The sequence below is a fragment of the Prosopis cineraria genome, unplaced genomic scaffold (assembly GCF_029017545.1).
Source record: "Prosopis cineraria cultivar Desert tree isolate PC_DT_omini unplaced genomic scaffold, ASM2901754v1 PC584, whole genome shotgun sequence".
Taxonomy (NCBI): Eukaryota; Viridiplantae; Streptophyta; class Magnoliopsida; order Fabales; family Fabaceae; genus Prosopis; species Prosopis cineraria.
This window is the reverse complement of record NW_026555909.1, coordinates 26,303-46,581: the sequence shown is the minus strand read 5'-3', so window position 1 is coordinate 46,581 and position 20,279 is coordinate 26,303. Positions and strand designations below refer to the sequence as shown.

The 20,279-nt window shown below is 33.6% G+C and overlaps 1 protein-coding gene and 1 pseudogene across 1 annotated transcript; both read left to right on the top strand.

Annotated features, from left to right (window-relative positions):
- Positions 1 to 1,575: 1,575 nt before the first annotated feature.
- On the top strand, positions 1,576 to 4,755 carry LOC129297667 (protein YIP4b-like). The gene is given in 4 exon segments (XM_054936014.1): positions 1,576 to 2,236; positions 3,999 to 4,073; positions 4,465 to 4,498; positions 4,501 to 4,755. Coding segments are annotated over 4 exon segments (849 nt in total). The 5' UTR covers positions 1,576 to 1,720; the 3' UTR covers positions 4,725 to 4,755.
- Positions 4,756 to 15,624: 10,869 nt separating this feature from the next.
- On the top strand, positions 15,625 to 20,254 carry LOC129297669 (uncharacterized; annotated as a pseudogene).
- The last annotated feature ends 25 nt before the right edge of the window (positions 20,255 to 20,279 follow it).

Sequence of the window (20,279 nt, the reverse complement as noted above, 5' to 3'; positions counted from 1 at the left end):
CCAACGAGCCTGGAGGCCTAATTCGCTCATAACCCTCTCGGTGAATATGACTACACTAAGGCCTCAAGTTCGTCCGCCAAGTTTGGTCTTGCTCTTGCCCTCAAGCCTTGACATGGTCTGTCCTTTCCACTCTTTCTGGCGACTTATTTATCCCCCTCATCATTTTACATTATTTCCAGAACCCATGGTGGGTTATGGTTTTCTTTTTTCTTTTTAAAGCTCAATCATATATCATGAATGGAAACCAAGGAACTCGCAGCATTTGTGAAATCTTTCATAGCAGCAAGGGAAAAAGAGAACCCAGTTTTGAAATATTTTTGTAATGGTTATATTTTTTGAAGCCGATTTCGGTACTGCCATATGCATTGCCCAGCATATGATTTTCTTCGTTACGGTCAATAAATTGATACGTCGTGACCTTTTGATGTGGCCTTTTTTAATTTTATCATCACGGTCAATAAACATGTTTTCAGGCATTCATTGTTAGTGAGATACGTTTCTATTTTAGGAGAATTACTTTGAAATCTTCACAATATATTTAAATATTACGTAATTCATTGACAACTTAAAAGAAAATGACAAATTGACAGCTAACATAGATGTCATTTTATTTTGTTAAGTTATTAATATATTTTGTGGTATTTAAACGAGTTTTGAAGCACTTGTATATTATTCTCTCTTCTATTTGTTTTTTCAGAATGTTAAAATTACAAAAAAAGATGCAATGGATAGAGAAATTAATTTTTAACAGGACAAACTCTTGGAAATTAGAGGAAAATAATAGTAATATACTTATTTATATGATGATTTTCACGTCTTCAAAATTTAAATTTTTAGAGTAACCAATGTTTCTAATAAAATATCAAATTTGAAAACATTAATTATCGTATCAAAGGTTATAAATCACAAGATCTTATATCTACTCCCAAAAATTCAGTTGTCCAAATAATCGGAAAAAAAAGGGTGAAGAAGGTACAGCTTTACCAAATCGTAATGTTCTGTCTGACAATTTGTGAAACCTAATGCAATTGTGCTTAAACTTCATGTTAAACGGTGACAAAATTTTGAAAAAATTATGTTCATGTTTCTCAACATTAGCATTGCTTATTTTTGTAGCAATAATCTAAATGTAAATTTGTCATTACTTCATGAAGAAGAATACCTTTTTTATAATATACAAGACTAAAAAATGTGTTTTCTTAATGGCAAACCATTTAATATATGATATCATGGGCTAATTCATATTAAAGTTGGATGGAAATATTAAATTGTAATTTTATAGAGTTCAAGATAATATCCATGATAATTTATTTTTATTATCTTAAAAATTTCAACTTCTAAGAGTCATTAATCTTTTTAATACAAGTTGGGAAATCTTTTTCCAATCAGTTTTCCACGAGTTTTGTGCAAGTAATTTTATAAAAATGTACCTTTCTTCCAAACGCGTCTAGTCCAAATCAGGTGAAGGTTGCTTTCCATCGCCATCGGGGAGGGAAAATTTCGGATCTAAACCCGATCCAAGGATGACCCGTGTCCGATTAACCGATTTTCTTGGCCGTGACTTGCGAGGGCCGGATTGCTGGACCCTCTCTTCGTCTTCGATCCAAAATAGCAAAGCGAGCTATCTCTGATCTCTCTCTCTCTCTCTCTCTCTCTCTCACACGAGATCTCTCTTGAGTCCTTAGATTCCCCGTAAATCCCTACTTCTTCGGAGCCAAAAATGTCGAACAGCGATACAATACCTCTTCACCCCTCGTCCCAGTCCGACATTGACGAGATCGAGAACCTCATTCATGCCAGCGTCCAATCAAGTCCCGCCACGGTTCTTCCCGCCAGGCCTCCCAGTCCTCCTCGAGCTTCAATTCCCGTATCTTCTTCCCCTTTCATTCCTTCTAACCTTCCACCACCACCACCACCTCAACCTCCGCAACAATCCTCCAATCAGAAGCCCCCATCTGCGCCAGCTGTCCCTCCAGTTCTAACCTCATCATCAAATGGCCGTCCGACTATCGCTTCCGATGGGTTCGGTTCCATCCCTAATACGCTAACTGAACCGGTCTGGGACACTGTCAAGAGGGATCTTTCGAGGATTGTTAATAATCTGAAGCTGGTTGTTTTCCCCAACCCCTTCCGTGAAGACCCTGGGAAGGCTTTGAGGGATTGGGATCTATGGGGACCTTTCTTCTTTATCGTGTTTCTGGGTCTCATTCTATCATGGTCCGCGTCTGTCAAGAAGGTAAAGCATGCACAACGGATCAATTTGTTTACCCCGCTACTGTGGTTTTCTTTCTAAACAGTTAGTTTTCGTGTTATTTCGTTTCTGGAAAGTTGAGTGTTCATTAATCATTCTTTTGTTTAAAACGGTTGATATAAATTCATGATCTGATGAATGAACTTGAGGGCTAAATTTATCTATAAATATTAAGTCAATGCAGGAATTGACAGTGCTTGGTTGAGTTCTAGTCTCTGATTGTTTATTTGGCTTCTTGATTTTCATTTAGTGAAATATCGGTACATCTCTCTGGTCATGTTTGTCACAAAGCTTTGAGACCCCCTTTTCTCCCCAATATTTAAGATAGTGATTCTGATCTCTGTCATTTGTTTTCCTGTACCTATCGAACTATCAAATCTTGGAGAATGAATTCAAAGCTATTCAACATGGAGATGTGACGATATCAGTTTACTTAAGTTTCTATCAGTAGAAGGGGCTTCACGGGGACCTCTGAATTTGATTAAGGAATCGATTATGACTTTGAACATCTCAATTTGACGGGATGTATTTTTGTTGGAGAAGAAATATAGATTCTGAAGTACCAAATTTGTTGCTCCATGAATTACAGTTGGAGGACTTTGTCATGAGTTGTTTCTTTGACTTCAGTCACCTAACTTTTGTCTTATGGAAGTGTGATGGATATTTTATCCCTTTCAACTTCTGATGAAAGTTTGGTTAGGATTTAGAAATTATGTTCTTCATGAGGAAATTTGGCACCTTCAAATTGTTCATACATGTTGTCATTCCAATAATTTGGCTACAACATGTTCTCTCGGGAAGTTAAGTGAGTTTTTGGGTAGAGAAGTTTACATTTTTCCATGAATATCTAATTTATTTTTAATTGTATTTGATACTGTCTTTTTTCTGTTTTGCTATTTGCTGTTATAACTAGTAAGCTGATAGGAATTTGGGAACTCAGTTTATTGTTGGTCTGATGGGAGATGCAGAACCTATTGTCTGCAGATTTTATTTTGTGTAGAATCCATCAAAAGGAGTTGATTTTGAGAACTCCACACACACACACAAAATTGGCATTATTTATGTGTATTAGCCTTCATACTTAATCTTTCATGTCCGTGTCTGTTGCCACCGTTACCATGCTAAAAACGAAGCTAACAATTTGAAAAACTAGTTAATTAATTTTATTTTTCAAGCTCAATTTTCTTTTGTATTTTTAATGAGCAAATCCTAGGATGTTAAAATACTGTCCTTACACATATTATAGAAGTTCAAGTCCCTGCTTAGGTATTCAGGATTTGTTGTCTATCGCATTTGGTCCCAGAGAATGTTGTAATGAAGAAGCAACTTGACATGTGGATGAACATCATTTATAAATTTTAATGTCTCTTTCTCTCTGTGTTCGTACTAGAAGGATTAGATCATATTTCTTTTCTATTAGAGGAACTGATTAAGTGAAAGCTTTATTAATACGTTATAGGGTATTGCTTTCTTTTTAAGCCACTACCCTTGCCCACGTATCTGCCATTGTGCAAGCCTTGTTGAGGATGCACTACTGTAAGTCTGTAGCACTCATGTTTGTTTGAGTGTTGTTGAAGTTCATAATAGGTTTAGGGGTTAATGCCCTTTTACTTCGTTATGCTTATTTTTGGTAGCACCCAGGTCTTCTTTTTTGTATTATGTGTTTTATGCCATGTGGCATCATTTATTTTATTGGTTTTAGACTTTTAGTTAATCCCTACTTACACTGCTTCTGAATTTGTCTCAGTCTGAGGTGTTCGCTGTTGCTTTTGCTTTACTTGCTGCTGGTGCTGTAATTTTGACGTTAAATGTTCTGCTTCTGGTAAGGGCCTCTCTCTCACAAATACACGCATTTCATCTGGTTACATTGTGAGTATCAACTTTTTTTAGTCAACTAAATTTTTATTCGTGATGATGAGTAAAAGTATCTTTTAGTCTGTGGAAAGGATGCAATTACAACGCAATTGCATCCCCCCTCCCTCTCACATTCATCTGGTCACGTTGTGAGTATCAACTTTTATCTAGTCAACTAAATATTTATTCGTGATGATGAGTAAAAGTATCTTTTAGTCTGTGGAAAGGATGCAATTTTACAAAGCAATTGCATTATGGGTATTAAAAATTGAGGGTTGATGTGCTATTTTTACTCTCCATAGTTTGTTTAATGCAAATAGTTCAGTTATCTTTTCATTCTTTTTTCTTTGGAATTCCAGGGTGGGCATATTATTTTCTTCCAGAGTATAAGTCTCCTGGTTACTGTTTGTTCCCTCTGGCCGTTGGGGCGTTAATCTGTATGTTAAAGGACAATGTCATACTGAAAGTGATTGTGGTATCTGTGACATTGGCTTGGAGCTCTTGGGCGGCATATCCTTTCATGAGTTCTGCAGTCAATCCAAGGAGAAAGGCACTTGCTTTGTACCCAGTTTTTCTCATGTATGTGTCTGTTGGTTTCCTCATCATCGCCATTGATTAAATGCGTCTATGCACTGATTACTGGCTCCCATATGCAAACTGGAACCTGGCTATATAGGAATTTTTGTGTAGTGATCAACGAATTTTTGACATTTTCTTCAATTTGTTATCCCCTTGTTCCTTGCTGGAGTTTTTTGTTACAGATGTTGGAGACAGGCTGTTGTAAAATATTCTTGGAACTAGTAAGGCATATGAATATGGTGGGATAAAAAAAAAAAAAACAAACACTGTATTGTATAGTCTATGGAAGCCAAATTAGACCCCACTGATTCGGATGGAGAGTCAGGCAGGTCACACCGCATGATAAAGCTTTCCCTTTAATTAGGCCTGACTTGCATTGAATGAATCTGGATCAATCGATGGGACTTGATATTTTAAATGACTCTTGTTTACTTTTTTTTTTTAAAAAAAAGAGTTGTATTTTGTTTTCAAAAAAAATCTTAAAATGTTTTTAAGTTTTAATGAACAATGTTTGAATTAGTTTCAAAATTAAATGTCTCTAGCGAAAACATTGGGGGGGAAAACGTAAAACAATTTGAAGTATTATACTATATTAAAAGATTATATTCTTTTTAAATTCAGGCATAACTTATATAATCTATTGATAATACTTGTAATATTCGCTATCGTTAAACGGATTGTATAATTTTTGGGTCCTTTATTAAATTTTTTAAACTAGTGCGAACTTCACCGCGAATTTGTTGTAGATGTAAAAGAATCATTCATTTTATTATTCAAAAAATTCTAGAAACGTATTCTTCCAAGAAACAAAAAGCAATAGTAAATTTATAAATAAAGACTCTTAACATACCACCAGATGGGAGGTGGGCTGAGATCTTTTCACCAAAGTGGGCAAATTCTCTTTCCTTCTGTGCAAATTAAGTATCCCATCTCTTCGTTCGTGAAATACGCGCGAGCAATGTAATAGCTTCACTAGTGTTTCATCTTAAAAAAGATGACAAAATAGGGACAAAATTAAATCCAGAATCTTTCTCAAATAGCTAGAATCCACCTCAAACTCCTTCTCACAACTTTACAATGTTTCGATTGAATTGAATATTAAACGGCATTTGGTTCGTTTCACGGATGGGTGCTAGAGAGCATCATGTTTGGCTACAGGAATAAAAAAAAAGTCATCATGATCTTTGAAAAATGAATATTAAGTGTTCTCTTTAAGGATGGCATCTAATTAGATATATGGGGAAAGACGGGACATTTCTTGCTTGCTTAAAAGACCGTGTGTGCTTTCTTGCTTAAAGAAAGTGAGAGCATTTTTGATAACACATATCAAACACAGCAATAATAACAACGAAGACGATGACAGCTATATGTTGTTGAACTTTAACGGTGGAAAAATAAAAAATGTTGTGCTCTAACCTTAGAAAGGGAGCCTCATAATGGAAACTGACAAGACTTTTTCTTTGGGTTAGAATATGGTGAATGTGTCTTATGTGGCTTGGGCCAAGATAATTGTTTGTTGTTCCAAGCCAAATGGCCCAAATCAAGAGATTTTTTTTTGTCTTTTTCTGTAGTTTTTGACATATTTTTTTTATAATTTTTTAATTAACTGACAATCAAGATTAATTTTTATTATAGCTGAGGTTAGATTATACCATTTTAGAAATTGAAGAATATGATAAAAGATGAGTTAGGATCTCAAATACTTATGAATATATAGTTTAGAGGATAATTTGCTCATTTGTTTATTAAAAATTATCAAAAAATTAAATCAAAAAATATTCAATACTTATATTTATACTTATAAAAGAAGTATATCTTGTATCAGTATCATAATCATATACAATACTGACATAAATATGTTAAGCAATTTAAAATATTGGGTGCTTTACAAGGCCTTCTTATCCTCTTGCCCCACCTTTCATTATCGGTACAAAATAACATCAAATTGAATTATCAAATGAATTATATATTTTTTTTAAAAAATTAATTTTTAATGTTAACAAATGAATTAACGTTAACATTATATATTGCATTATTAAGCTCTTTGCAATGTGTCGTCTCTATAAACTTTTAGTGTTTTATGTAGCTCAAGTCCATCCTATGATAAAAATAAGTTGTTTCATAAGCTTGAAAGTTCAAAACACCTTCAAGAAGTGCAAATTTTGTCTCTAGTTACTCCTCCTTTGAGAAAGTATTGTTATTTCCAAAATGCACAATATATTTGTAAATTATAGGTGTTTTGTGCTTTGAATAAAAGGTTCTTCTAGATATTTTATAAGTTCTTGGAGAAAATGTAACATTTTGAAAGACTACTAATTAATTTCCCAACAAAATTCAATAGGGTTGACTTATTAGAATAAATGTGATTGAAGATCGAAATCAAATTTATATTACTAAATTTTAGCCATTTTAAAATAACTTTAATTTCAAAAAAATTGCTATATGTTGTATGATTAAATGCATATATAAAATATGACAAATTTTATTTAATTTAGGCTTATTTTTCTTTTCACATATACTCTCCAACTGTTCAAGTGGTATTAAAGTTAATAAGAGTGGCATCAAAGCTAACAAGTAGTTATTATAACTAATAAAAGTGGTACCAAAACCTAATTGTGATAAGGGCACTACAATCAAATGCCGCATTCAATTTTTAGAGACAACTTTAACTCTTTGAGAAATATAGTGGATCAACCTCATGCTAAATTTATAGGTGTCGTAGTAAAGAAAATTTTTTGATATCTTTGATTGAATTTCCCTTTAAATAAATTATTTGTTTGGAACCAATTTATTTAGAGCTTTATATGTACTTTGACATAGATGAAGTTGGTATTATTAGCACATATAGCATTCATAGGGTAGGAAAAACAATCTTATTAAAAAAAGTATCACAATGAATTTCTCTCGACAACACGATGTGATGTAGTTATGTGAATTAGTGTTGTAGCATCATTTAAATATAGAGATGACATATGACAAAAACATAACGTTGAATCGTAGGACTTCTTTAAATATGCAGAAACTTGAAGAGAGAAAAATTTGTGCTCATCCTATGTGATTTGTTGAAATTATGAGTCTCTCAAATAAAAGTAGATCAAATATAATAATAGTCATTTTGTTGAGAAAACATATGGTCAAATATGAGCAAGAAAATTTAAAAGGATTAACACTTTGGTACCTAAAAAATTATTTGAACTCTTCAAAGAAAAGGTGGATGTAGACGTAATCTCAAACAATCATATAAAAAGACTTGTTAAACTAATGTGCGGTAAATGCTAAGTTTACACTGACTCTTGTGTGGTTGGGCAGGTTCTGATTAGTAAAACCTTAATCCAATAATAGAAGTAAGCCTTAGAAACTTTGGAGAGCTATCCTTGAACTTTTCAGGTATATATGGTTTATGTCTATTCTTTGCATGAATTTAGTTGCCATTAATTGCCAACTGATACAACCAAACCTTGCTTTTTATATGGTCTCTATCTAATGATGACTGTAGTACAAATACAAATTAGCTTATTTTATTGTGCATTATGGAAGGCTATTGCTTTAAATATGATCATGATATATATATATATATCTATATATATATATGTGAAGCACATAAATAAGGAGAAATATATAATTTAAGTTTGAATCTTGCTAAAGAATATGGGTAGTAAAAGATTTGTTAAAAATGCATGATATCGTAAGACATGTAGCTTTTTAATTAACATGTGAATATGAGTCAAATGCCAAATTCTTTGTAAAGAATGATGATAGAAATTGTCATCCTAAGTTGGAAAAAATGGAAAAGGTTTCTTTTAGGGACTCATATAAAAGAGATGCCCAAGTTTTTAAAGTTTCCTTCAAAAAATCTCATTACTTTGTTTTTGAATAATTTTCTACAAGACTTTGAGGCGTAGCTTTCAAATATACAATCAAAGTATTGGACTTTGCGATTCAATAAGTTCTTAGTCATATCTTCACAAAAAAAAAAAAAGAAAGATGTGAACTTAGCTTCCGATAATTTAAAGAAGTTGACATCCTTGTTAAATGGAATTGACCACTTAAAATTCCCAATAGAAGGAATTATACGAAATGTGTCATCCCTACAAACTTTTATTATTTTATGTAGCTTAAGTCCATCCCATGATGAAAATATGTTGTTTCCTAAGTTTGAAAGCTTAGAACACCTTCAAGAAGTACACATTTCCATCTCCATTTACTCCTCTTTTGAGGTTATACTATTGTTTCCAAAATTGTAAAAATGTATTTGTGAATTAGAAGTTGTATGTATTTTGCATAAAATGTTACTCCAAATATTTCACACGTTTTTGAAAAAGATGAAATATTTTAAAAGATTATTTATTAGCACTCACCAAATTCAATAGGTTTCACTTAATGGAAAAAATGTAATTAAAGATTATTAAGTTGATAATAACCTTGAAAGGGATATCTCTAGAAGTCTCACGAGGATCCATTTGAGGAATTTACCAAGACTTACAAACATTTATGGTAAAGCATTTACTCTATTGGTTAAAGGGAAGGAAGTAGAGGGATTTTAAAAGAAGGAGGGAGAGGGAGGAATCTTCCAAAATCCCCCTAATTTAGGGGCGGGGAGGGCTTAGAGGGAGGAATCCTTCTAAATCTCCTATAAAATTTTCCTTTTCCTCCCTTAGCCATATGATTGCCAAACAAGTCCCTCCCCTCTACAACATCACCTCCCTTTTTTAAACCAAACAAAATGTTCAATTCTATTCTTGAGAGATGGTTTGGGTGACGATCTACCTAAATTTAATGAAAATGCTATTTAATTGCATAGTGCATTGAAAAATCTTAAACACTGTTTATAACCATATCAACCTTATTAGGTTGACCTATGAACTAGTCACCTGACTCGTTCAATTATTTGAACAAAACAAGTCACTTTATGACTCAATTTCAGCTCAGCCAACCTACCTTCAAATCAAAAAACCTAATCAAATTGGTAAATTAAATTGGTGACCTGTATTAATTTATTTTATTTTTTTTCTTTCTCTCCTCTTCTAAATATTGAATCGTAAATCAAACCTAAATTTTTTAATTAATATTTTTAATATTTTTGTATTTTATTAGTGTTAGAAACTTATAATTAATATTGTACAAGCATGTATAAGATTTTATGGACAAATTTTTCATTTAGTTGAGAATGAATTATTTTGTTTAAATTTATTTTTAAAAGTCAAATATTTAAATTAAATTATATATTTTTAATCATGACCAATCGACTTTAAATTGACTTGGTTGGATTACTGACCTTTAAGCCACTGCATTTATCAGTTTCAATGACCAATTTGGTTTCCAATACCTTAGTTTTTAAGTTCTTTATAGGAGAGTGAGACTGGGGTTGATTGATTGGAATATAATCTCTTCCGTAAAAATTTTGAGCCACTTTAATGCATCAAGTACATAAATTTACTATCAATTTATGACCCTATCGCTCATGTATAAAAAACCAGTCATGTAATGTGCATATGTGTGTGTGAAGAATTTTGAGGTGATTTTGTTGATATATTTTTTATATATCAAAACTTGTAACAATGATAAAAGCGTCAAAGGGAGTAAACAGACCATGAGATAGCAGTCAAGGTGGACGAATAATGTCATAAACAAGGGACATTCTAGAAAACCTAAAAAAAGAGAAATTGTGAAGGAGCATATGAGCAAGGCGTGCAACGTGGAAGATGAGAGAATAGTGAGGGTATACATACTATTATGGAATTGTGGTGAGGCAAGCATATTGTGATAGTACATTCTCTCTCTCTGTATCTCTCTCTTCTCTCTAGACCACTCATGGTATTTCCTTCATTTTGTGCCATTTCTATTATACTGATTTAAGGAGAAGAATGTTCTATTCTAGATATTTGTTAATTGTAAGCTTTGTATGATTGCTGATTGAATAAATATATCTAGATATTTACTACATTTACTATTTACATTTGAGATCATTACAATTGGGACTTTCATTGAGAGATAAATGGTGGAAGAAAACTCGATTCAAGGATGTATAGGAGGAAGTGAAGCAAATAGGCAAGAATTTGGAACAGATGAGAGTCGAATCTAATGCTAAGATAGAAAAAATTGAAAACCAATTCTAAACTTGCACTTAGATTAAATTAAATGGCCATTGAGACTTAGGCTTGAGCTCCTAACACTAAGATAGAATCCAAAAACTAACCTACATTTGGAATGGATTGAGTGGCCATTGAGGCTTCAGCCAAAGCTCCTAATAGTAGAATCATTATTATGGAGACCACTATAGAGACACTAGGAAAAAAACTTGAATATATAGACTCGAACTATATAACAACTAGTGTTAACAGAAAAATAATAGAGTAACAAGGGCGAGTCACCAAGCAATTAGAGTCCATAATAGTACCTTGTAAGTCAAGTAAAATGGATTGTCCTCCTAAAATGTCAATGGCACTGATCCATTAAATTAGATTTTTCATGCAAAACAACGTTTTATCTTTATGAGACTCCAAACTTCACCGTATCATCTTAGTTGCTATAACTTCGAAGGAGATATCCTTTTGTTTTATCACATTTACAGGGCATACTATCACATTTCCTACTTTTGTTTTATCTATGGATGGTTCAAATTTTGTGATTAGAGCCTCACGGCTAGTTACTCTGGTTTCACATGTTGCTAATTACACAGTGGAACAATTCTACATTAAGTTCTTCAATGATGAAGCCTTTATAACACTCTAGTAGGAAAGAAAAGCTCCTCTATTGCTCAAGCAGAGTTCCATCATTTTCAGAGACTAATAGATACAAATGCAGTTGTCAAGTACTACCTTCTACAAGTAGAAGAGAAAATTGAATTTAAAGATAAGGGGATGAGAGATGAAGTGAATATTCTTGATGACATGAAAAATTTATTGTGGAAATATCAACATATTTTTGAGAAATCACATGGGTTGCCTCCTAAGAGGGATCATGACTGTATCATCCTAGCAGAAGGAGCTGGCTCGGTAAAAGTGTGACCTTATAGGTACTATTTTAACCAAAAAACTAAAAAATTGAAAAGATGTGACATAATTATTGTTTGAGGGGCTGATACAACCAAGCAAGAGTCCATTTTTTGCCCCAGTGATTTTAATAAAGAAGAAATATGGTTTTTTGTGAATATTATCGAGCTTTGAATACTGTAACAATAAAGGATTCATTCCCTATGCCTATTATAGATGAATTTTTCGATGAATTAAGAGGCTCTAAATATTATTCCAAACTAGATTTGCGTTCAAGGTATCATTAAATACTCATGAATGAGGCTGACCGAGAGAATACTGCCTTCCGCACTCACCAAGGGTTATACGAATGGCTTATGATGCCTTTCGAGTTATTAAATGCCCCTGCAACAATCCAAACACTAATAAACACAGTGTTTCAACCTTTTTTATGTAAGTTTGTTCTTTACTTTCTTTGATGACATTGTAAACATGGGCCCAACATTTAAAACATGTGGAACAGGTACTAGATATAATGAACATGCACAAGTTATTTTTCAAAATGAGTAAATGCTCTTTTGGAAAAAATAAGGTCATATCATTTTGGCTAGTAGTGTGGAAATGGATCCAACAAAGATACAAGCTATTCAATAATAGACAATCCCTCAAATGTTCTCACCCCTTCATGGATTTTTAAGGCTATCTAGATATTATTGGTGCTTTATTAAGCAATATTTCCAAATTACAAGACCCTTGATTCATCTATTATAAAAAGATGCATTTACTAGTCTAGTGAGGCACATATTGCATTTGAGAAGCTAAATCATCTTTAATTGAAGCCCCAGCATCAACTTTACCATATTTCGCCAAGAATTTTATGCTAGAGATATGCTTCAAGACATGGAATAGGTGTTGTTTTAAGTCAAGGGGCATCCTATGCTTATTTTTCTAAGCAAATTTCAGTAAGAATGCAAGCTTAGTTTGCTTATGTTTGAGAGCTCTATGCTATCATTTAAGCAATGATAAAATTTCAACATTATTTATTTGGTGTCCACTTATGATTCGAATCGATCATGAGAGCTTTAAGCATTTACATAATCACGTCATTTAAACCCCTGCAGGCAGCCTACTTACTAAAAGTGATAGGGTATTATTTCTCTATCGATACAAAATGAGGAAGACAAATTTGGCTATTGACTCATTATCCAGAAGATCTTTATATGGGGTTAAGTCATATTCAATCTACTCTAGTGATGACATTTGTAGAGCAGCTCGACTTTCTCTTATTGAAACAACAAGTTTCGCATGGGAACAAGATCCTACTTTGATGCCTAAATATGCAGTGCGAGATTCCTTACTGTATTGGAAGGGAAGATTGGTTGTGCTTTTAAATTAACCTAAGTTGATTGAACATAATTAATAGAATACTACTCATCAGTGTTATAGGTCAATGTAGGCATTTTGAGAACATTCAAGTGCTTTGTTGCTTAATTTTTTTGGCTTAAGATGCACAAGGCTATTAGAAATTTATCAGTTAATGTCTTGTTTGCGAATAGACTAAACACATTCAGATATCACCTGTTAATATTGTTATCTCCTTTAGCTAGACCTGCTAGGATTTAGGATGATATGCTATGGATTTTATCACATCATTGCCACCATGTGTGTGTATTCTGTTAAATTTATTGTTATTGATCATCTATTTAGTATGCATACTTTACGCCATTAAGAGCAACTTATGAGTTAGAATGTAGCTGAAGTTTTTTATTTGGAACGTAATTAAGTTACATGTTTCCCTCAAACCATTGTTTATAATCATGATAAGATTTTTGTAAGCTTTTTTGGCATCATGTTGTTTAAGCTTCATGGATCAGACCTTTATGTGAGTTCTTCATGCCATCCATAAACTGATAGTCCCAAAAGCTTTGAATAAAGGTCTTAAGAATGTACCTTCGGTGCTTTGTTTTTTTAATCGTCCTAAACAGTGATTGGATTACCTTCCTTGGGCAGAATTGTCTTATAATACTACTTAGCACATAACTATTGATATGGCCCCTCTACGATAGTGTATAGGAGAGATCCACCAACATTGCTTCTTGTTAATTCTACTGATGATTTACCTATTGATTTATATCAACAGCTGCAATTAAGGGACTAGATTCTAGACAAGTCAACTAATTTATTGAAGGCTTATACTAGAATGAAGAAACATGCTTATACTTTCAGAAGTGCACTTTGATGTGGGAGATTTAGTTTTTGTAAAGCTACAATCATATAGGTAGCATTCAACGGCCCTTAGGAAACTCCATAAGCTTGCTTTGAAGTATTTTGGGCCATTTCCAATAGCCCATAAATTGGTTTTGTATCGACTCAAATTACTAGCAAATACTAGAGTACATCCTGTTTTTCCTGTCTCTTTACTCAAGAAATATGACGGAATGACTATCACTCCTTATATTCATGTGCCTTTATTATCTGATTTGGAAGGTCCTTTAGTATAAGTCACAAGAATTCTTGATGCTCGAACTACTAAACATTGGTCTCAATGAATTAAAGAAGTACTAATTCATTGGGATGGCATAGATATTCCTACTTGGGAATATTTATTTGATATGTAGCAATTTTTCCTCACTTTTAACCTAGGGGACAATGTCCAACTCTTTAGGGGGTATTGTAATGATGAATGAGTTAGAGGGATTAATTAACCATGAGGTGGACGGACACGTTATACCAAGGGACACATTAGAGAGAACCCAAAAGAAAGAGAAATGTGAACGAGCACACGAGGAAGGCATGCAATGTAGAAGATGAGAGAATAGTGAGGGTATATATATGTCTGGCATTGTTGTGAGGCATGCATATTGTGATCAATACATTCTCTCTCTGGTATCTCTCTCTTTCTCTCTATACCACTCATGTTGTTTCCTTCTTTTTCTGCCATTTCTTTATACTAATTTAAAGAGAAGAATATTCTATTTTGGATATTTTTGTTGATTGTAAGCTTTCTACGATTGTTGATTGAATAAATATATCCAAATATTTACTCCATTTGCTATTTGCATTTGAGATCATAACCCGTTCGTGCAACAATTAAAAAATAGTAAAATTGTTATTAGTTTGATATTTAATTAAATTTGTTGGAAGCAAGTTTGGACAGAGGCTTGAGGCGCTTGTGTTGGTTGATTAATTTTATCTAAATATATTATGGAACAGATAAAAGGAATGAAGACCAAAGTTTCATTTTCTGCCACCAAAAATGCTGAAGTTGACTGAGTACTGACTTGGACACAAGCACCATGTTCGCATGTGCTCACTTTTCCTTTTTATTCTTTAATCTTCTTTGTCATCGCACACCATTTACTTGATTAATGTCCTTGAATTAATTTCTTGCCAGTTTACACAAATTTATTTTTTTCATTACTGGGTGTAAAACAAAAAAACCAATTAATTGACAAAGAGAATGTAATTCCATTTTAATGCTAAAACCATGAAATGAAAGTTCTTAGACGATTTAGACTTTCTTATTTTTTTAATTTAATTTTAATAATATTTTTATCCTAAATGATATAGAATGCAAGTGTAAATTGATAGTGATTTTAATAATAAGATATTCGCATTATTTTTTGGGATCTGAGATATTGACATTTCTACTTTTTATGTTTTCATCGAATAAATTTATATTTGTGGGCAAATGTGAAGTGAGACCTAGAAAGCTGTGAATAGCTTGGCAGTGGCATGAAGCACAACCACCTTCTTGTCAACATCCCACCTTCTTGTCCTTTTCTTTCTCCAACCGCCGACGCTTCTCGCTTCTCTGATTTCTCTCTCCCGTGCGGCCACCCAGCATGTCTCCCAATAATTACTTCCTTTCACGACACGACACGTGTCTTTATCAACACGTTGGGTCTTCCAATTGGTTTCAAATGTTGAGACACTGTACAGGTTCAACCAGCGGATAGAACCTTTTTCCGAAGAAAAAGAGCAATGGTTGCATACAGTGCCCGCACAAGAAATTCTGGAGGCATCTTTCTCTCTCTTCCTTCTTGCTTTACGCTACCGCAGAAGAGAGAGAAAGAAGCGATCGTCAAGTTTTCTATCTACCTGTAGTTTTGTTCGCTTAATACGAGTTTAATTGTGGAAGCTGGGTTGGTTTTCCTCGGATTGGAATTCGTTCGAGTTTAAGTTCTAATTCGTTGCTGCTTTCGGTTTTTTATGAAGATGCTGGTGGCTAACAGTTTTGAACTATGGCAAAAGGACGCTTTCTTTTCAGCGGCTGAGGAGGTGCAGGAATCAGCTGATACGTATGCTTCCTTTCTTAATTTGCTGATCCCGGGCTTACGGTTCTTTGTATGATCTTTTTTATTTTATTGCCTGTAATTAACTGTATGATTCGTAAAACGGCTTCTCTGGGCTTTAGGTAATATGGGTTTTGCTACGCCTAAATTTGGCATGAATTCCGATTTAGTAACTCCTTTATTTTTAATTAGAGGAAATTTCGGGATATCTTTTTCTTTTACATCTTATGTGGACGAAAGTATAGAAACAACGGAGAGAGTAATAAGATGTGTGGAATAAGCGTACAGTTTTGCATCAAATAATTTGGGATCAGATGAGATAACTAATTCGCTGTGTCTGGGGGTGATCTTAAGCTATTTATACCCAGCATAGTATGCCTTACTAATTTAGGATTTACTTCAGTTGGTATTGGAGCTTTGGAGGGAATTATTACGCTGTCCTGAAAAATTTCATTTCTGTTTATCTTGATTTCTCGTTTCCCAGAATGGAATCTGTATACAGGGCTTGGATAAGACAGAGGAGAGAAAGGTCAACTCCCGAGGTATTAGATGAACTACGCAGGGAGCTGCAAACTGCTTTAGGTACTGCTAAATGGCAGGTAAGTTAATATTGCCCTTATATTTACTTCAATTCCCTGTTTCTCTTTACCTATCATAGACATTTAGCACTCAAACTACAATGTTGTTTTGTTTTATAGATTCCCTCACATCACCAAAATGTTCATTTTGTTAATTTTCTGCTTTGACCATGCTGAAATAGTTGGAGGAATTTGAGAAAGCTGTCAGGCTAAGCTACAGACATCTTGGTGACGACAATACAAACATAGGCATAAGCAATTTATTTCTGCCATTGAAAACCAAATTTCCCATGTGGAAGCAGCTTTGAGGGAATCTTATGTTGAGGAAGGTAGGCAACCTCTTGGCTGGGTTAACCTGGATGATGAAGAGCGAGATGATCTAGCAGCATTTCTATCCGGAAACTCTCAGACTCTAAGAAGTGCTAAGGATGAAAGCTTAGAACTTACGCATTCCTTGAAACTCAAAGAAAAGCAGGTCAACAGAAAAGATAATAAATATAATGTTAACGATGACTGCATTGGGATTATATCTGCTGATCATATAGATTCCAAGGAAGAAAATTATATAATAGACATAAAAGCAGATGCGGTTTCTGGAAGTACTGAAGATGTAGTTTCTCAAGCAGATAGAACCCCTTGCTCCTCGAGGAAAACATGGAGTTTATCTAATTATGGGGCTTTAAAAGTTGTAATTCCTGATGAAGATGAACAGAGAAATGAATTCAGGCAGACTGTTGATGCCACCCCTAAAGAAAAAGGATCCAAACCCATATTTTGGAGACAAAAATGGGAAGAATATCCTCGTTACATTCGAACAGTTCATATGTTCAATCAGGTTAGTGAATGAATTTTTAAGATGTACATGCAAAATAAAACAGCAGAAGTGCTCAATATCAATTCTTCTTTGCTTTTAATTATCATTTAATAAAGATATATCCCAATACTTAAGATTTTGTGGGGCTGCATTCCAATGAGAAGTTAATAAATTTTAATATTATGCAGGTCTTGGGTCATACTGGTTGGTTCCTGAGACAATTTCCAAGCCCCCTACACTTACGACATAGTTGTTCAGTTCAAGTTAAACTTGCTCTGATGCTGACCATTTTTCTCATCGGTAAGCTTCGAATTTGAATTACCTGCTCTAATAACTAAGGACTCTGTTGATATTGAACTGTGTTTAATTTATGTTTTATCTCAATAATTTTCTCATGCCCTTGTGGCCAGTATAGAATGAAAAAGTGGAACATAACTTCATTGTCTTTTGCTTTCTAGATATTGCCTAGAAGATTTTGACACTTGCTACAATCTTTGATGATTTGGTTAACAAGTACTAGTTTTCTTGGAAGCATCAGTTGAGGATTTTATAGTATTGTCTTTTTCTTTTCATGTGCATACTCTTAATATTAAAGAAAGGAAGCCATGAGAATATTTAATATTAAAGAAATTCCATTTTCTTGAGAAAGCTTACTCTTAATATTTGTTTTATTAAGGTGATAACTTTTATGGCTAGATTTTGCACTTACAAAATTCTGTGCGGGTGCGTTTATGTGGAGGAATCAGTTAACGTTGGTGTCAATCAAAATTAGTCTTGCACCCTGGGATATTTTTTTTATAGGATAAACTTTTCTAAAGTTCACTGTTAGATAAAATTTTTTAATCATGAATGTAATCCTTACAAAATTCAATAATCATCCAAAGTTGTTTGATGTCCTATCAATATATCCCAAAAAATGATGTACAGTATACTTTTTTTACACAACGAAATATTAACTATTTGACTGTCTACTTGTAGTTTTATTCTTTTTTTTTTATGAAATTTGACACGTATCAATATGGTGATTATTAATCTAACTGATGGATCAATGAAGACCAATTCTTATAATAAGACATTGATGGGGTTAAAGAGTGAGAAATCTTACAGTGGGATCAATTGATCCCTCCCCTATATATAAAAATATATATATATATATATATCTACCCCTACCTACCGGCGGACCTACCTAGATTTCTGAGATTTCACTCTTGCTTTGCTTTTATTTTACTTCATTTGATTCATTTTTGGAAGCAGTTACTTGGAACTCCATTTTGAAGTGACTCTTTCACTTACAACATGTTGGGTAGGGGTGGTGAACCTTTCTATTCTTAGGTTTTTCAATGAGAAATAGGAGTGAGAAGGGGTGAAGCACTGAGCATGTTTGTGTTGTTTCAACATAAACAGTGGATAGAATACTCCATTTATATCCTGCGTAATTTCAGTTTGAAGAAATTCAATCTTTTGGACTGGTTTAGACCCCAACTATCCCACCTCAATCACTTCATCTATCTAAAGAACTACGAACATGTCTCGTTCATTGCAGGGCATGTTTCTGTGCTTTTCATGGGGAGACATAATTGTGACCAAATAAATTATGGGATCCGCAAGTTTCAAAGTTTAAAAAGAAGGGGGATTCAAATGTTATGCCACAAAATCAATTTGTAGCCTCATGCAAGACAGATCTCAAATCATACTATTGTTTACAAGCGAAATACATCACATTGACTTTCTATACAATTAAGATATTTTATAGTTATAATATAGATTTATATTATCATTCTCCATTCTCTCTCCGCTCGATCAATCCAAGCATGAAAGTCTTCAGAATGTCTTTGCCTGCCTGTTTGATTGCATAGAACAGGGTAAAGGTTCAATATGCTGAAGTAATTCTATTTTGTTCTATTCTTCCAATTATGTTTTTATAATTCTTTATGTTATAGATTACCATGTGCAGTTTATAATTCTGAATTGAAAGATTTCAGAAGCGTCAGTCCCAATTACTGCGTTTTGAATGTATCCCTTGCTTATTTTGCAGTTCCCTTTGTACTTTATTCCACTTGAATTTAGATGCTTCTTTACTCAACCAGATCATGAGGTATTTCAACAGCCATGGAACTGTGTATTTATTCTTTTTACGAACAAACATTAGGGCCTGAATCTGGCAAAAGCTTATTTGTGATGCAAGTTACAAGTGAACTTGTTGGATAAGATGGCATTCCCCTTCAGCTATTAGGTGGCTGATTGTTAAGCATGACCTTTATCTTTTATATGAAGTCACTGATGGATTTTTCGACAAGCACGAGCAGATTCCCAAGCGACTTTTAGACATCAGAAATAATTAATTGCCTCATCATCTGTGTTTGGGATTATTTGAATTGATGCTGATTGTGGTTTACTTGTTAAGCAAGACCTTTTTCTTTATTTAGAAGGCACTAGTGGATTTTTCAACGAGAAAGAGATTACCTGACCGATTTTTAGGCTGAAAGACAGACACCAGAAATAATTAATTGGCCCATCATCTGTATTTGATGCTTCTGATATCTAAATCAAGAGATTACCTTCCATTAGAAGCCCTTATATTAATGTTTTACTTTTGCAGTGCTTATCTTGGCTCTGTGACTGATAGAATCGAGGTCATTGGCCAAATGTTTATCTGAATACATTGGCGCTATCCTTTCAAGTGGAAAAGTAAGAAAAGAGCCGATGAAGAAGATAGTTTCTAAAGATTAAAGAAGTTTCTTTAGTAATAGGATTGAACTAGGAACAAGAACGGGTTTCGTTTCTGTTTCCTGGGGCCACGAAATGTAAATGCTTCCATTTATCATTTAATGTAAGTTTTACTATATTCAGTAGTGAGATAATTGTTTGGACGCAACTTTTTTTCTTTTAAATTACATGTGCCTTTACTGTAAGTTTGAAGTCTATCAGACAGCGGCA